The following is an 18,370-nucleotide window of genomic DNA, read 5'->3' on the forward strand; positions in this document are numbered from 1 at the left end:
TGGGCGTGAGGCATAAAGGCAAAGCACTATGGCATACATATGCACGTATCAATTAACCTTGCGATAGGAGCCAATATGGCTGCAGAACTGCCATTTTGTTAGAATTTTGCATGTCTTTGAAGCTTAATTCAAAGGTCATTACACCGATTTTGTCCAAACTTGGCACAAAGATCATGCACTATGGCATTCTCGTGACATGTTCCAATATGTTTTCCAGATTGTCATTTTTCCCCAATATCGCTGCCAGATGGTCATTTTTGGATTTCTTCATGTCTTTGAGGCTTAATCATATAATATTCCTTATCCAATGTTGTTGAGACTTGGTACAAAGATAAAGTACTATGGCATACATATCAACGATGACTTGTCACTATGGCAGCGGACTCTGACTTCCATTGATATGCTAATCAGAACGACATGCGTTCGGACGTGGATGGAGACAGGGAGAGAAATTTGTTCTGTTTCTCAGTTTGTGACCATAAATGACCTATACAAACCTTAGATATGTTGTGAGACTGTTTCGAAGGCTGTGAACAATTTTGTCATATTTGGTATCAATTTTGCAGTAAAATTTGATTGAGAAAACAAAGCTTTGTTCATAATTGTGCAGAAATATATAAATTTGTAAATATGTAAATTGGTATACAGGTTCCTAGGGGTTTTCAGAATATGGCGTATTGAAAGTAGGATGAAATCTGCATTTGGAGCAATTTTTGCCATATTTTGTCAAAAAAGTTGTTTCTCAAATTGATCACGTGATAACTTTGGAATGTGATATGTTCAATTATAATGAAATCTTCAACCGTGTATTTTTGCACCTATTTTTTGCCAGGCCATATCCTGAAATGAGCTACCAAGGATTTCCACCTTCTTCATCAACACACTGTTACAAGCAGTTATTGTCTACATAGGTAACACAGCGGAGCTGTATCAGCCATTAGGTCGCTTGTCTTCAAATGATAAACCACGTGTCTGACAACTGTCTTTGTTGATATGTCCAACACAGCTAGTGTATAATTGAAGCAATTTTTGTCCTATTTTGATTGTTTAGGTTGAGAGGATGCTTCATACTGATGCAAGAAACAGGTATCTGCTGAATCATTGGGATAAAGCTTTGTCTTCTTTCACGTCTTACATTGCATCTGAAAAATGGCATTTCTTAGATTGCCAATCAAGAGATTCTAGTGTTTTTGAATTTCGGACAAATCGTTTGGTTGCACAAACATCATCAGTGTCCTCACTGAAAGCCATTTCAACAACTTGGACAGATTCCGTGCGAAGTTCCAGAGCAGGCAAGGGAAAGAATACCAAAGGAGATGATACATCTAAGACCAGCGGTAAGTTCTTTAATGGCTAGATTGCATGATGAAGGCATGTACCGTATTCCTCTGATTCTAAGACCCCCTTTCCAGAACCAAAGGTGATGAAAAAGATGTAGGGGTCTAATGGAGGGATGTCACTGCGAAATCGAACCCCCTAGTTAACTTATGCTAATTTATGCAATTTTATGCAAATCTTTATGCCTATTATTTTTTGATTCATGCTACAGACAACTCATACTCTGTGACATCGACTCATGCCATGCTGCATAGATACTGCCAGTCGAATCTGTACAAGTATACATTAATGGAGATCCACAAGTTTTGAAATATAGCTTATTTGCCATACCTTCTTTTACTAAACAGTACAATAGCAGTAAATCTTCGTATTTCGTGTATAGATAATCGCCATGATACTTCGTTGCAACAAATACGCTCCCCAGCAGCAGCTTGCTCCCCATAGCATGGCCACAAAAGTCAGATAATGAGTAAAGGGAAAGTCCCTAAAGTTCTGCTAGCTGTGATTTTCAGGTGGATATACTGATATGCACATTATAGGCAATGATAAATGTGAGAGATGCTCAGTTGGGCAGTGTATGACAATGGAAAGTTCCCCAAATCATATGACAATTAAAAAATATATAAAATTTCAATGTCCTAAAGGACCATCTCAGATTGCCGCAAAAGTTCAAAAACACAGCTCTTTTTCACAGCATTTCTAAACAAATCACACTATGTCACTATCTGTGTCATTGTCATTGACAATGTCCCTGCGTGTAATTGGGAATTAGTCGGTTGAAGTAAACTATAAACTGAAATTAATATGATCAACATGAAAAGCGAACTGAGGGTATGAAGGACCCATCTGCGACTGATGCACATATTGGATTTTTCTGTAAACAATCAGCCATTAATATGAATTGAATAGGGTTATTTCGTTTTACCAAGTTGAATAGAATTAGGTATGTCATGTGCTGGCTCTTGAAATGTCAAAATTCAACTAATCTGTAAGAAACTGGTCAAGGCATGCCTGAGTAATGGCTCTTACCATTAAAACCATATATAAACTGTAAATGCTCACGTGTTTCATTATATATTGCAGTTATGTGTAAATTTGAACCTTTGCCACATGTTTGCAACTTCATTAAAAGTATTATGATCAACATCATGAACATACCGGTAATTCACCACAGATTAACTCTATGGGTCATTAAGTATTCAAATATGTAATTAGCTGAAAAAAATGTTAATTTCTTTGACTGCTGTCATTGTATCACCACTTTATATAGCAAGTGTAATTGCCTTTGGTCAAGTCCTTCAAACTATATATTCCAAACTTTGAAAGCTCATTAGATATGCAAACTATAAATTAGCTGACATGAAAACTTAAATGCGAAATGACTTCCAATATTGATATAACCTGGTATAATCATCAATGTACATAGCACGTTATGCCAATTTTGATCAAATAAATCCAAGTATATATCCCTAATTAGGAAAGTTCATTAGATACACAAATTAGGAATTGGCTGAAGCAGAAATGCTTAATGCCTTTCAATAAAGTTAGCCTATAGTATCTTTAATGTACATAGCAAGTTTCATCAATTTTGGTCATGTAAATTCAAATATATATCCCTAATTTCAAAAATTCATTAAATATGCAAATTAGGAGCTGGATGAAGTAAAATGCTTAATGACTTTCAATAACGTTAAATAATAGTATCTTCAATATGCATACCAAGTTTCGTCAATTTTGATCGAGTAAATCCAGATATATACTCCTAATTAGGAAATTTCATTAAACATGCAAATTAGTAATTATCTTTCACGTCACCCGAATATCTTTCAAAGCTGATATATCTTGGTGTGATCAACATTTGTAGCGAATCTCATCAAATTGTGTGCAGTCGTTGTCAATATATATATTCAGTTTTTTCTAAAATTATTAATTATGCAAATGAGCAAAAAGTAAGCAAGCCACACCGACCAAAAACTAATCAGTTCTTGCCATTTGCAAACTGAATCTATGAACCAGATTTGATTCTGATCTGATGAGCCGTTTATGAGATATTGAGTACACAGACAGACAGACAGACAGACAGACAGACACACATACAGACAGTCATCGCTGCGACATATACTCATGTGTGTCAACACGTGAGCAAAAAATCAGAATGCCAGATATGAACCAAAAATGCCCAAATCTTCACAACAGAGGAGACTAATTAGCTATTGATACTGCTATGCCTTTTTTGACACTTAAATCTTTTGTATGAGCAACATCTGCAGAAAGTTTCATGACCCATCCCATTGTTGAATGAGGATAGATAATGCAAAATAAGATAGTCCTTTTTTCTACATAATTATACTTTTGTTTCAAGTGAAATACCGGTATTACATTTCAGAAAAATAGTATCATGTTCTTGACTTAAATTAATTTTCATCATAAATACCCAAATTTAGGTTTTTTACCCGAAATATACACGCTCTTCATCCTTTGAGTAATCTGTTGCTACATACTAAACTTTAGATTCTCTGCTTTTTATCACAACTGGAAGTTGTGATATAGAGGTGGTTTCAACCGGTGTTTGATGTCGTCCATTTCCGTAAACGACAAAAGTCAAAAACTGCTGAACAGACTGCGTTGATATTTGATACCGATACATAGACTGGTTCCAAGGTTCCAATTCCGAAAAATGGAGCCAAACGGAGCGGCGGTTAGATAGTGTTGGGAAATTTGTAACCCCCCTTTTTAACTAATTGATTTTAGGGTCTTTCATATATGTAGTTTTGGAATGTACACCAATCCTGCATTGTGGACTGTTTTATGAGTTGTGGAACAGAAATGAGGTTTTGATGAATGTTAGAAATATGCAGGATGACTGATTCGAAGTATAAGAGATTTCTATGCTCTTTTGGGCATCAAAAGCATTAAAAAAAAACATATTTCATAGTTTAGATTCTCACTTTTGAGATGACCCTAGGCATTTGTTAAGTAAACATCCTTGAGTCAATATACAGACTTTGACATTCCAGAGATTAAGTATCCACAACCTCACATGTTACAGTCTTTCACTACAATGGTATTGCCCAAACCCATTGTTATCAATGGAGAGTGTGGACCTGTCTACAGGAAATTGGGGTGAACAGGTTAGACAATGACGTTACAAGTTGTAGGTTAGTTATCAAGGTAGCACCAGCATAGAGTCCTGAGCATCTGTCCATGTGTTCTCACAGGAAATTACAGGGAAAAAAATTATTTGAGAAGTTTCTCTCCTTTAAATAGAAGTATATTACAATTTAAAGCTGTCATGGATGGATTGCTCTCAAATGATCTGAAACACAGTTATTGCCCATTAGCAACAAATCTACAGCAAGATTTATGTAAAGTTCATGAACTTACACAAGGTATTAGACAAAAGATGACCATGACTTTGCTACTTTTCAACATTTATTTCAATCAGATTTCCCCAGCTTAGTGTATAATTTTGTAATCTTAATTACTGTCAACTTAGCTTTACTAACTTATTCTAACCTCATTATTCTTACACTAGTGTTATACCTTATAACCACAAAATTTCAAGAGATGCATATATGATTGTCACTTAACAAACAATTTACAAATATGTCTTCTGCTATTTCTCCATATACATATACATGTCTCTTTTCTCATAAAAATGAGCTTAAAATCGCAATGTGAAAAATAGTCTTTCAGCTATATGTTGCTCATTGACTTCGTGGTCTGTCTAATTCACAGTGAGTGTGGTTGTTGATAAATGCCGATAATACTAGGCGGTCATTATGTCCAAGCGCCATTGGCGGTATTTTTTAACATAATGACCATAGGTCATTATCACATCTGGAAGTTGTGATATAGGGTTAGCTTCAACCGGTGTCAGACAGACTCAGTGTCCATTTTCCGTAAACGACAAAAAGTCAAAAACCGCTGAACAGACTGCATTGATATTTGGTACAGATATTCAGACTGGTTCCAAGGTTCCGATTCCGAAAAATGGAGCCAAACAGAGCAGGGGTTAGATAGTTTTGGGAAATTTCTAACCCCCCTTTAACTAATTGATTTTAGGGGTCTTTCATATATGTAGTTTTGGATGTACACCAATCCTGCATTATGGACTATTTAATGAGTTGTTGAACAGAAATGAGGTTTTGATGAATGTTAGAAATATGCAGGATGGCTGATTCAAAGTATCAGAGATTTCATGCGCTTTTGGTAATAAAATTGATAAAAAACAACATATTTAATGTTTTAGATTTCTCACATTTGTTATGACCCTTAACATTACAGACTTGATGACATAACTAGCTGCTGACCTGTTTACTGGCGCATTGATTTAAAGACAAAGATCGTTTTATTTTGTGATAAGGACGTGTGATTTCGTAAAACATAGTCTATTAGCCTGGAAATGTGATTTTTGCGAATATTGCTTACCCCACTGACAAACAGTGTGGTTTGAAAATGGCTGGAATTCGCTACTTCAGGACTTTGTTTTGTGTGTGCATTTACTGACAAACTCCAAACCCGCAGCACCTACCCATTCAGTATTTCATGTACAGGTGTACCCAGAGATAGAGTAGTTTCACAATGTGCCAGTTGTGATCAAGTGCCATTGGCGCTATTTTTAAATATATAGTATGAGGGAGTTTCCTCATCATCTTAGATGAGAAAAGAGTTCTACTGAAAACCTTGCTTTCTGTTTAATTCTTTTGAATGAGTATGAGTGAATATGAGTATATCTCTTATTACATTGCAGGTGAAAACAAAAACGAACAGAAATCTTCGCATTCGAAGACCTATTCAGAAGACTTACTGCAGAGTGAAAGGCTCTTGCATTTTCCAGAAGAAGTTGCATTTTTATTGACTGACAGAGAATATGAAATATTCCAGAGTATACCAGCACTTTGCTACATAAGACATGTGACAAATAACATTACTTGGAAAGGTTTGTTCACAAGAGATTCAGGGCCAAGTGTACAAATGCTGGTTGATAGATTTCAAGAGGTTGGTATGACTACAATATTTTCATAAAGAATTGTTAAAAGTCTTTTGTGTATTCACAGTTCTTATCCATTACTTGGTAGGGTAAATCATGTAGGTTTCTGGCTACTATAGACTATAGTCTATAGAAGCTATTGGAATGAGTATCCATCTGGCATCCATCGTCAGTCTGTATGTATGTATGTATGTATGTATGCATGTATGCGTGTATGCATGTATGTTCATTTGTGAGGATGTCTGTCCACTCAAATATTTTGAGAACCGTAATACTTACGAACTTGATATTTCTAGTGTAGATGCAAAATATGATTACGACAAACTATCTGTTTTTCGTTTTCGGATATCGTTGAAAATATGCAAATTAGCTCAAAAAAGCCTTTTTTGGTAAAAAATCTTTAAAAATCGTCTTCTTCAAAACTACCGGTCAGATAGCTTTGATATTTAGTACATAGGTCCCTAGGGATGATCTATTTCTGAATCGGATTTGTTCAAATTTTGCAGAAATAATTTAATTTGCATTTTTGCCATTTTTGGTCAAAAACCGTGATAGCTTTGAAGTTTGGTATACAGGTTTCTATAGATGAACTATTAAGTAATATATATATTGAATTTCTGATGAAATCTGTAATTCTGTATTTTGGGGGGGTAATTTTTGCCATTTTTGGTCAAGAAAAGTGTATTTCCAAAACTACTCATCTTATGGCTTTGAAATTTGGTATACAGGTTCCTATAGATGAACCAAATGATTTTATTGAAATGAAATTATGATGAAATCTGCAATTTTGAGCTTTTGGGGCAATTTTTAGCTACTATAGACTATAGTCTATAGAAGCTATTGGGATGGGTATCCGTCCGGCGTCCGTCGTCAGTCTGTATGTATGTATGTATGTATGTATGTATGTATGTATGTATGTATGTATGTCCGTTTGTGAGGCGTCCGTCCACTCAAATATCTTGAGAACCGCAGTACTTACTGATTTGATATTTGTTGTGTAGATGAAAAATACGATTTTGAGAAACTTTTTTTTTTAATTTTTTGATATTGTTGAAAATAGGCAAATTAATGCCAAAAAAGGTGTTTTTGGTAAAAAATCTTCTTCTTCATAACCGCTGGTCAGACAGCTTTGTTATTTGGTATACAGGTCCCTAGGGGTAACCCAACTTAGACTTGTTCAAATTGTGATGAAATATGCAAATCTGTATTTTTAAGGAATTTTTTTGTCATTTTTGGTCAAAATTTGACTTACATTGTATGTAATTCTTGTACTGTATAAACCCTATCAATTCACCCAGAAAAAAATAATTAATATGATTTTAAATAATTGAATTAATTAGGAAATCATCAAAGCCAAAATAATTTTAGTGTAGAATTATCAGAAAGTTCAACTTTTTTGACAGTTCATAGTGAAATGCTTACCATCTTGGAGGATTAAAACATGTAAAGGCAACTTTCCTGAATCCCAACTTTGACATATTCTGAACCGTCATTTATTGTGCCCTGTATGTTATCTAAAAGAAATTGCTCAAAATAGTCAATAGAGATAGAGATAGAGATAGAGAAAGTTCTAATTTCCATTTATGGTTGACTTGGTAAGGATAAAATAAAATTACTTTTGAGGAAAAAAATAGAGTGGTCAATTAAAAGAGTGGTCAAAGTGATAGGGTTTTTATGGTAAAGCTGGGCTGTATAAAGATTCCTCATGTGCTATTTATAGCAATTATGCAATCTGTGTAAACAGTGCAATGAAAGTGTAACATGATTCCTTATAATGCTTTTGATGACCTTGAACTTCTTAAGTTTCAAACCTTTGTCTCTTCAGTGTGCTTTCTCTGAGTATGTACAGTCTCAACTTATTAAACAGAACTCACAATGTTAATCAAAGATATCCACCTTCTTCATCAATACATGTGTCACAAAAGGTTATTCTCTACATAACTCAACAGAGCTCTGTCAACTGTTGAGTTGCTTGTTCTTTCAAAACCGCTGGTCAGACAGCTTTAATATTTAGTTTACTTGTCCGTAGGATGACCTTAGTGAGATAATTTCATACAGTAAGGAAATACTTAATTTTGTATCCATGTCTATAGTAGCTTCAGGGACTTTGGCCCTATGTTTACCATTTTTGGTCAAAAAATGTGTTTCTCAAAAAGTACTGGTCTAATAGCTTTGAAATTTGGTATACAGGTTTCGACAGAAGAACTAAGTAATATATATTGAATTTTGTATTTTTGGAGCAATTTTGCCACTTTTGGTCAAAAAATGTGTATTTCCAAAACTACTGTACTCATCTGATAGCTTTGAAATTTTGTATACAGATTCCTACAGATTATCTTAATGATATTTATTGACATATTGATGAAATCTGCAATTTTGTATTTTTGAGGCAATTTTTGCCATTTTCGGTCAAAAATTGTGTTTCTTAAAAAGTACTAGTCTGATAGCTCTGAAATTCGATATGCTGGTTCCTACAGATGAACTAAATGTGATATTTTGAAATTATGATGAACTCTGTAATTTTGTATTTTTGGCGCTATTATATTTTTGTTCAAAAAATTTGTTTCTCAAAAACTGCAAGTCGATAAGCTTTGATATTTGGTACACAGATTCCAAGGGATTATTTTAATATATGATATATTGGAATTATGGTGAAATCTGCAATTTTTTATATTGGGGCAGTTTTTGCCATTTTTGGTCAAAAAATTTCATTCTCAAAAAAACTACTCGTCAGATAACTTTGGTTGACATGTCCTTAGGGATGATCCAATGTGATATATTCAAATTATGATGAAATCTTCAATTGTGTATTTTTGTAGCTATTTTAGCCACTTTTTTCTGGCCACTGATATGAGCTATCAAAGATTTCCACCTTCTTCATCAACATGTGTCAAAAAAAGTTATTCTCTACATAAACACAGTGGAGCTATATCGGCCGTAGGTCGCTTGTTGCCATTTTGGGTTAAACATTTTTTTCACAAAAACCATGAGTCTTAAAGCTTTGGTATACAGGTTCGTAGGGATGATCAAAATATGATAATTCAAATGATAATGAAATCTACAATTTTGTATTTTTGGGGCAATTTTTGACTACTAACTCACTTGTTCACACGCGTGAGCTGACGTCACAGCAATGTCTGTTTGGCTGTCTTTGTGTCTGTGTGTCAGTGTGTCTGTCTGTCTGTGGGCCCAATATCCCAAGAACAGCTGATCAGATCAAAATCAAATCTGGTGCATAGTTCAAGTTTTAGAATGGCAAGAATCAGTTAGTTTTTGGTGGATGTAGCTACTATAGACTATAGTCTATAGAAGCTATTGGGATGGGTATCCGTCCGGCGTCCGTCGTCAGTCTGTATGTATGTATGTATGTATGTATGTATGTATGTATGTATGTATGTATGTCCGTTTGTGAGGCGTCCGTCCACTCAAATATCTTGAGAACCACAGTACTTACTGATTTGATATTTGTTGTGTAGATGAAAAATATGATTTTGAGAAACTATTTTTTTTAATTTTTTTATATACTTGAAAATAGGCAAATTAATGCCAAAAAAGGCGTTTTTGGTAAAAAATCTTCTTCTTCATAACCACTGGTCAGACAGCTTTGTTATTTGGTATACAGGTCCCTAGGGGTAACCCAACTTAGATTTGTTCAAGTTGTGATGAAATATGCAAATCTGTATTTTTAAGGAATTTTTTTGTCATTTTTGGTCAAAATTTGACTTACATTGTGTGTAATTCTTGTACTGTATAAACCCTATCAATTCACCCAGAAAAAAATAATTAATATGATTTTAAATAATTGAATTAATTAGGAAATCATCAAAGCCAAAATAATTTTATTGTAGAATTATCAGAAAGTTCAACTTTTTTTGACAGTTCATAGTGAAATGCTTACCATCTTGGAGGATTAAAACATGTAAAGGCAACTTTCCTGAATCCCAACTTTGACATATTCTGAACTGTCATATATTGTGTCCTGTATGTTTAATATCTAAAAGAAATTGCTCAAAATAGTCAATAGAGATAGAGAAAGTTCTAATTTCCATTTATGGTTGACTTGGTAAGGATAAAATAAAATTACTTTTTGAGGAAAAAAATAGAGTGGTCAATTAAAAGAGTGGTCAAAGTGATAGGGTTTTTCTGGTAAAGCTAGGCTGTAAGATTCCTCATGTGCTATTTATAGCAATTATGCAATCTGTGTAAACAGTGCAATGAAAGTTACATGATTCCTTATAATGCTTTTGATGACCTTGAACTTCTTAAGTTTCAGACAGTTGTCTCTTCAGTGTGCTTTCTCTGAGTATGTACAGTCTCAACTTATTCAACAGAACTTACTTACAATGTTAATTTGAAAGTTAAAATGTGCTTGGTTAATAGGATGAAAATACTGATACTTAATTTTGTATCCATGTCTATAGTAGCTTCAGGGACTTTGGCCCTATGTTTGGTGAATGTGGCTTGCATATTTAATGTTCATTTGCATAATTAATGATTGTAGAAAGAACAGATGTACAATGAGAACGGGTGCACAGAGTTTGATGAGATTCGCTACAAATGTTGATCACACCAAGATATCAGCCATGAAAGATATTAAGGGGTGACATGAAAGATGATTGCTAATTTGCATATTTTATGAACTTTCCTTATTAGGGATATATATCTGAATCAATTCCATCAAATTTGAAGAAACTTAGTCTGTATGTTGGAGAAACTGTGATTTAACATCAGTGGACGTCATTAAGCATTTTTATTTCAGCCAATTCCTCTTTTGCACAGTTAATGAATTGCCCTAATTAGGGTTATATATCTTGATTGACGTAACCCAAGTTGAAGAAACTTGCTATGTACATAGAAGATACTATGATACAACATCATTTAAAGCATTTTTGACTTCATTTGCATATTTAATGAACTTTCCTAATTAGGTATTTGCATATTTAATGAACTTTCATAATTAGGTATACCTGGATTAACTCAATCAAAGTTGGTGAAACATGCTGTGTACATTGAAGATACTATGATACAACATTATTGAAAGTCATTGCTTAATTTTACTTCAGCCAATCCCTTAAAACAATTATATTGAAAGTCATGTAGCATTTTTACTTCAAGCAATTCTTAATTTTTATATTTAATGAACCAAATTCGGTATAATATTTATGGACATATCAAACTATTAAGAAAGTTCATTAAATATGCAAATTAAAAATTAACTAGCATTGACACTGAGAAATGTCGTAATTCAAAAGCAGCATGAGCTCAACATTTGCACCAAGTTTCATGAAATTTTGTGTAGTATTTCTTCACATGTCAGCCTGATTACAAAAATTTGTTATAAATGCAAATCAGCAATTAATTGATATCATACTGCCACATGTCTTTGCATGCTATTACAACACTTTGAGATCAACATCTTTACTAAGTTTCATCAAATTTGCTGCAGCATTTCTTGACATATCACACTGTATATGACAGTTCATCAAATATACAATCAATGAGTATGTTAAGAGATATGTATATTGATTTATTTAAAGACCTTTTTGTAATAAGGGTGGCAGGCAAGATCAGCCTTACATTTCCATCACCATGGTATGGATCAATTCCTGTGGTGGCCTTCTACCAAACTTTTAGCAGATATTCAGTTTATTCCTATCTTAGCTTCAATTACTACTTTCAACATTTATTTCATTCAGATTTCCTTAGCTGAGTGTATAATTTTGTTATCTCAAATAGTCTTTCAGCTATATGTCGCACATTGACTCCGTGGTCTGTCTAGTTCACAGTGAGTGGGGTTGTTGATGAATGCCAATAATACTAGGCGGTATTTCCCCTTGTCAAGAGCCATTACTCAGACATGCCTGGACCAGTTTCTTGCAGATTAGTTGAAATTTGACATTTCAAGAGCCAGTGCATGACGTATCTAATTTTGTCCAATTTGGTAAAGGATATAACTCTATACCATTTATACTAATGTCTACTTGTTTATAATCCAATATTGGTATAAGCCACAGATAGATGTTTGGTTCTCTCATTCCTCTTTTCATGTGGATTATATTGACCTCAATTTAGTCACTTACACTGACTAATTCCCAATTACAAGCGGGGACTATGTCATTGTGAATGACTTGTTACTTTAAATTTTCTGTTTCTTTTTATTCCAGGTTAGTTCTTGGGTAACAAACACAGTGTTGTGTGCTGAAAGCAATGAAGATAAAAAGAATGTTATATCGAGATTGATACGTGTCGCCTGTTCATGTTGGAACATTGGTAATTTCAATGCTGTTATGGAAATTATATCAGGACTAAGGTATGCATCTTGCATAGTCTATCTTACTCTCTTATACATACAGAATTGTACAATTTTACGAGAAATTTTATCATAAAATTATTTTCCAGACTGCTCATGCAACTTTACTTATTTGTCATGAGTATTTTCAGGTATGTAGGAGTATCTCAATCTATGCACTCCGAGTTCCAAAACCGAGTCGGACTTGCAAGTCCGAGTACTCGGACTTGCATACTCCGAGTAACACTGCTTACTCGGACTTGTATACTCCGAGTACATGGCCTACTCAGACTTGAATACGCCGAGTAATACATGTTCCTATAAATGCATATTTTGCCATGCCAGACAAGAAACGATCTGTCGAAAAAAGTATTTTATTACTCACAGAGTTTACGGCTAGCGCGGATCGATATGTCGAAAATCTGCTCTTTTGAAAAAAAAAATCATTTTCATGATGTCTTGTAATCTGTTGCGCAATGTATATTTAACCACGGTCCCTCCACAAGGAGGGACCGGGACCGTGATTTTACCCTCAGAAGAAAGCTACTGCCATGGCAGGTGGCAAAGTTTTTGAAAGATGACTTAGACGTAACATTTGCAGTAAAAACCAATAAATTTCAGGCAAGTCCATTCAGTTACTCAGTTCGATATCGCACAATCGGTCCAGCGAAATCAATGCATGACATCACAGGTCAAGTCAGGTCATTATTTATGACCAAGTGGTCACTCGCACTCGGTTCATACCATACACGAGCGCACTGTGCTCATTTAATTTTGAAAAATTAGTTTAATTACTTTATCAAGATATAAATATGCCTAAAATGCTTGGGCAAGTCTATCATGGCCTCGCCACGCTAGCAAATCATGGCCATGATGTCATAGGTCGACAGGTCATTCAATTATGGCGTCCGTGTTCTAATAACTTGTCGCGCTGCATCGCCGTGATCTTGAAACGTTTTTGTGCCCAATTCAAGTCATGTATCAAATCAGGATCTGATCCGGTAATGAAATGAAAAGACAAGACAAACTCATAATTTACGTGACGATAGCTACACTCGATTATGACTTGAGCGTGTTGTACAAGATACACAGATTGGATCAGAGGTCAGACAGATCGCGTTAATAAATCTTTTCTCTGTGCAACTGGAAATGCACTGCAGTGTATACGCTGTTTACAAATTTTTATCACAACATCGAATATTTCCTGTTTTTTCCAGCATTGTTTTTTCTATAAGCAAGTGTAACTCAACGTATTCAAGTCCGAGTAGGTTATGTACTCGGAGTATACTAGTCCGAGTAAGCAGATTTACTCGGAGTATGCAAGTCCGAGTACTCCGACTTGTAAGTCCGACTCGGTTTTGGAACTCGGAGTATGCTGTTGAAGGCACTCTTACATACCTCGTATTTTGGATATGTCATTTGTTAGAACTTTCTGTTGCCAGTATAGTAACTTTAAAACATTGCTAGTGAGGATTGGGACGTATAATTATGTTGTTGTTGTTGTTGTTGTTGTTGTTGTTGTTGTTGTTGTTGTTGTTGTTGTTGTTGTTGTTGTTGTTGTTGTTGTTACTGTGTTTGGGGATGTTAAAAGGCCACTAGATAATACTTTGATGATTGAAACATTATTTGATACATTGACTGAACGCTAGAAATTTTAAAATGCTATGGCCTTACAAAGTTACTACATGCATGATTATCATACAGGCTGGATTGGTTGAAACCGCTGTGGCTTCAGATGCCAGAATCAGAGAGACAATCAATGAGTATGTTGAGAGATATTATGAGAGGAGATGAAGCTGAGTACCGTGATGCAGTACAGAGAGCTATCTCTACAGCAGGCTGTAAAGTAGTTCCTTACTATGGCTGGTTTGTACAAGAACTTACCAACATTTTTAATGATAATGGGACAATCCTGGCAATATCAACAAAACACCGAGGATATAAAATTGAGGTGAGTGTTTAATTGCATCAGTCACATCTGTTTACTTTGATAACATTGACCTTGTCTTTATATATAGAGTGACTCTTCTGGTTTTCAGACTGGAGTCTGTTGCTTAGGTTATTGTGTAGACTGTCAACAGTCCCTTGTGCCTTTCCCGTCTATCATTGGTGTAGTCTCTCACACATATGACGGTGGGGGAATCACAAGCATAGCACCTAAGGCGCGAGCTGGGCATTCCGAAAGCATACATAGACACAACAGACTGAATCGCTGTCAACGACAACAACAGGGAAAATCCTGTAACAATCTAACAGGGAGGAAATGATTAACAGGTGAAGCAGCTTGCAGGTAGCCAATCATGGCATGGCCAGCTGGAAACAGTACCAACTTAACATGGCGACAGTTAAGAAGTTTTATTACGGCAAAGCCTTGGAGGAACTTGGATATTCGCACGGCAAAGACTGCTACGAAGTGGCTCCAATAGGCATTGACATGGCAAACACAGGGTTTCCGACTCTGCAAAACCAAATGCTATCGTGCTAGTTGTCTCTCCTTTAATAGTGCTGATAAAGGAACAAGTACAAAAACTCACTAGAAAGGGCATTAGTGCTGTGAACGTTATTTATAGTGACTTATCAACTTCCTTTGCCTCTGCCCTGTTCTCGATGTCAAATTCTCATGAATAATTAATAGCAAACCAAGTCCCACAAAAGAGAACAGTCTGTTGTGTCTTATGGCGCTCACAGCTTGCACCTTCGGCGCTTCATTTGCAATTTCCCTGACAGTTGTGTGTGCGATAGACGACACCAGTGAGAGAGACAGAAAAGGCGCAGGGGACTGTCGACAGTCTAGTCATTGTGGTCTTCATGTTCATTTGATTAAATTAAATCTCAGTTTCTGAAGGAGGTGTGCCGGCCGTGCTATGTGCCAGCTATTTATATATAATCCCATGGTATTTTTCTCTGTTTGACGTCATTGTATATGAGTATACGAGTATACAATGACGTCAGAAAAAAATTCCATAGGATTATATATTTATCACATGGACAGTCTTTTTACTTTTCTTTTGATGTGGAAGGATCAAAATTATTGTTACAAACTGCATGATTTTTGTCGCAATTTGTGTTTTATTTAGGCGGATTACTTTCATTACTTTCATTTAAGGGGGCACTTCACCCAACACAGCATATTTTGCTCAAAAAACACTTTTTTGCAAATATTCATTCAATTTTAATTAATTTGTTGACCCAAGATTAAAATATTTGTTGGGTTCACCTTTTAGCTTATCAAGCAGTTGTAAGTGACGTGATAAAGAAGTGTTAATTTATGCAAATGTATGCAAATCACCAATTTTCTGGCCTCTTTCTTCTCCCAATTTCAAGCTTTCCAAAGAATTTAACTCCACTCTTGCTTGGTCAAATTTTCTGAAATTTTCACATTGTGTTCTTAAAATGCTATATAAAAATCCACTATTTTGTTTGGTCATAAAATTCTTACATTTTGGATAAGAGACATTTTAAATTTGCTAATCATGTTTTTAATCACTTTTTTTGAGTGTCAGACTTTTGACCCATGCCATTTTAGAATGAGGATAGATAATGCAAAATAAAATAGTCGTTTTTTAGCTCATATTTGGTTTTGTATGTACAAATGTAAATACCAAAAAGAGCTTATATGATGAGTCGATGGCGTCTGTATGTCTGTATATTTGTGGGTACGTATGTGCGGATGTATGTCCGTCACACACAAAGGCTCCCATACCGCCAGAGCTACCATTTCAGTATTTGGTGTACAGATAGATGCAGGGATTGAGATGTGAATTTGTTCAAATGAACACATCAGTGTCAAAAATGTGCAAATGAGGTAAGAAAAAGGGAAATCCTGCAAATGTGCAGGAGTAATGGCATGCCATTGAGAAACAGGCCAACTCCACTGATCTTGAGTCCTTTCCTGTCATTGTTTATGAACTGTTACATATTAACAGACCTGCTCAAACCATAGACAGTAGAGGGGGGGAAGACCGTCTATGGTCAAACTAAGAGGGGCTTGTTTCTGCTATGCAGGTTGCTAAAATTGACTTCCAGTACCTAAAGTTTCAGACCTTAATTACTTAAATTTGTCATTCAAGAGCATGTTACCTGTTATACCGTTGTTTTGCTGTCGAGGATATGTCGTTATGGTGATTTCACCAAAATGATAATCGGGTAATTTTGTTTGTTGTGTGTTGATTTTGACACCATTGTTGACTCCGATCACTGAAGAGAGTGCATGCTTATTAGTCCCCATGGACACCGTCCGGGGTTAACTTATAGGTTTGGTCATAGACCCTCGAGAAAAATGGGACAGGCAACTGTTGTTGTTTCTTTGTACGATATATCTTAGAATATATTAAGTTTATTTGCCATGCGGGTCCCGACAACAATACTTCGTACATACATTTAATCTCAACGATTAATGCTCTTGCATGGCATGTTCTAAGTAATGACTCAGAGATTTTTGAAGGTTTTTTGATACCAGTCATGGTGAATGTTCTGATAATGATGAAGATCACTTTTTGGATTCTAGCTGAAGCCAACAGGAAAACGCCAGATGATAAAAACATTGAACATTTAGCCATAGACGCTACAGAAAATTCTTGCTAGGTATCGGCATATAAAGTTTACATTCCCTGCTAGAAAAATCTCCAATAACAACAAACCTTTACAAGGTAGACAAGTCTACACTTCCCAGTCATGAGAAACGAAGATCTGACCCTTGTTTCATCTGTCACGCAAAATTTGACGAAAATCAGGGTATACAAAAAATGACTACTCCATCGGAGCTCAAGTACACAACCTCTAATGTTTTTGTACTGTTTTAGCCTCAAAAACACCAAAATTCAAATATGCTACACATGTTTACACTCGCAAAGTACTATTAAAAAAACATTTTTAACACTGTCCTTCGCTGCCAGGCGAAACCTTGCGATAAATCGGGACTCAACAACGGTTGGTGGAATCAGATCTAGCGGTAAGGTAGACATATATCTGTTGTATAGACTTATTCAATCTTCTTGTTTCAGCTCATATCAGAATTTCATGGAGAAGACAGATATTTATCACGGGTTGGAGTTGGTGGAATTATTAATGAAGAGAAAGTGAAGAGAACTGAATGGATTTTACATGATATCCAGTTATGTCAAAGACCTCAGACATTAGCTGATGACACTGCCAGTGATGAAAATAACACAACACGGTATGTCAACTCATTGGTTGTATGTATGTGTGTCCCTGACATTTCATCATTTCAAATTGTCTAATTTAATATTCCATGAGCAAACTTTATCACATTTTCTTTATTTTCATCAGTTGTAAGTGGAATTACTACACTCTGATCATTTGGTAATAACCTGAAAACAAGAAATGAAACTCCCATTCATATTGAAATCAAATTAGACCTCACAGAACAATAGAAAACACAAAATTTAGAAAACTATTTGAAAGCTATTAAACAGTAAATGCAAACACCACTTTCATACCTCCGGCCAAAAATACACAAAACTCGATCACCAGGCACAAATTTTATATGACGCTCGATAACTGGACGCTAAAGTCCAACTTTTTCACATTTCGAAACAAACGGTGGAAAAACAACAAAAATACATGACATACACAACAGATTTATACTGGAAAATTGAGAAAATCAAAGTTCCAAACAATGCAACTTTGGTAACATTAGATGTAGAGTACATAGACATTCTAGTACATCACATATATTAATGCCTAATTGTCCATTATAAAGGTTAGCAATACAACAAAGAAAATTCTTG

General features: G+C 35.2%; 1 protein-coding gene across 4 annotated transcripts in view; it reads left to right on the forward strand.

Annotated features, from left to right (window-relative positions):
• Positions 1-18,370, forward strand: part of LOC139120866 (1-phosphatidylinositol 4,5-bisphosphate phosphodiesterase epsilon-1-like) — a 176,136-nt gene that overhangs the window by 49,715 nt on the left and 108,051 nt on the right. For all 4 annotated transcript variants that reach the window (XM_070685485.1, XM_070685488.1, XM_070685486.1 and 1 more), the window contains 5 exons: positions 1,052-1,337; positions 6,092-6,339; positions 12,496-12,641; positions 14,325-14,571; positions 17,624-17,796. In XM_070685485.1, coding sequence (XP_070541586.1) covers positions 1,052-1,337; positions 6,092-6,339; positions 12,496-12,641; positions 14,325-14,571; positions 17,624-17,796 — 1,100 coding nt within the window. The remainder of the gene's footprint in view (positions 1-1,051; positions 1,338-6,091; positions 6,340-12,495; positions 12,642-14,324; positions 14,572-17,623; positions 17,797-18,370) is intronic.

This window comes from Ptychodera flava, chromosome 20 (genome assembly GCF_041260155.1).
Source record: "Ptychodera flava strain L36383 chromosome 20, AS_Pfla_20210202, whole genome shotgun sequence".
Taxonomy (NCBI): domain Eukaryota; kingdom Metazoa; phylum Hemichordata; class Enteropneusta; family Ptychoderidae; genus Ptychodera; species Ptychodera flava.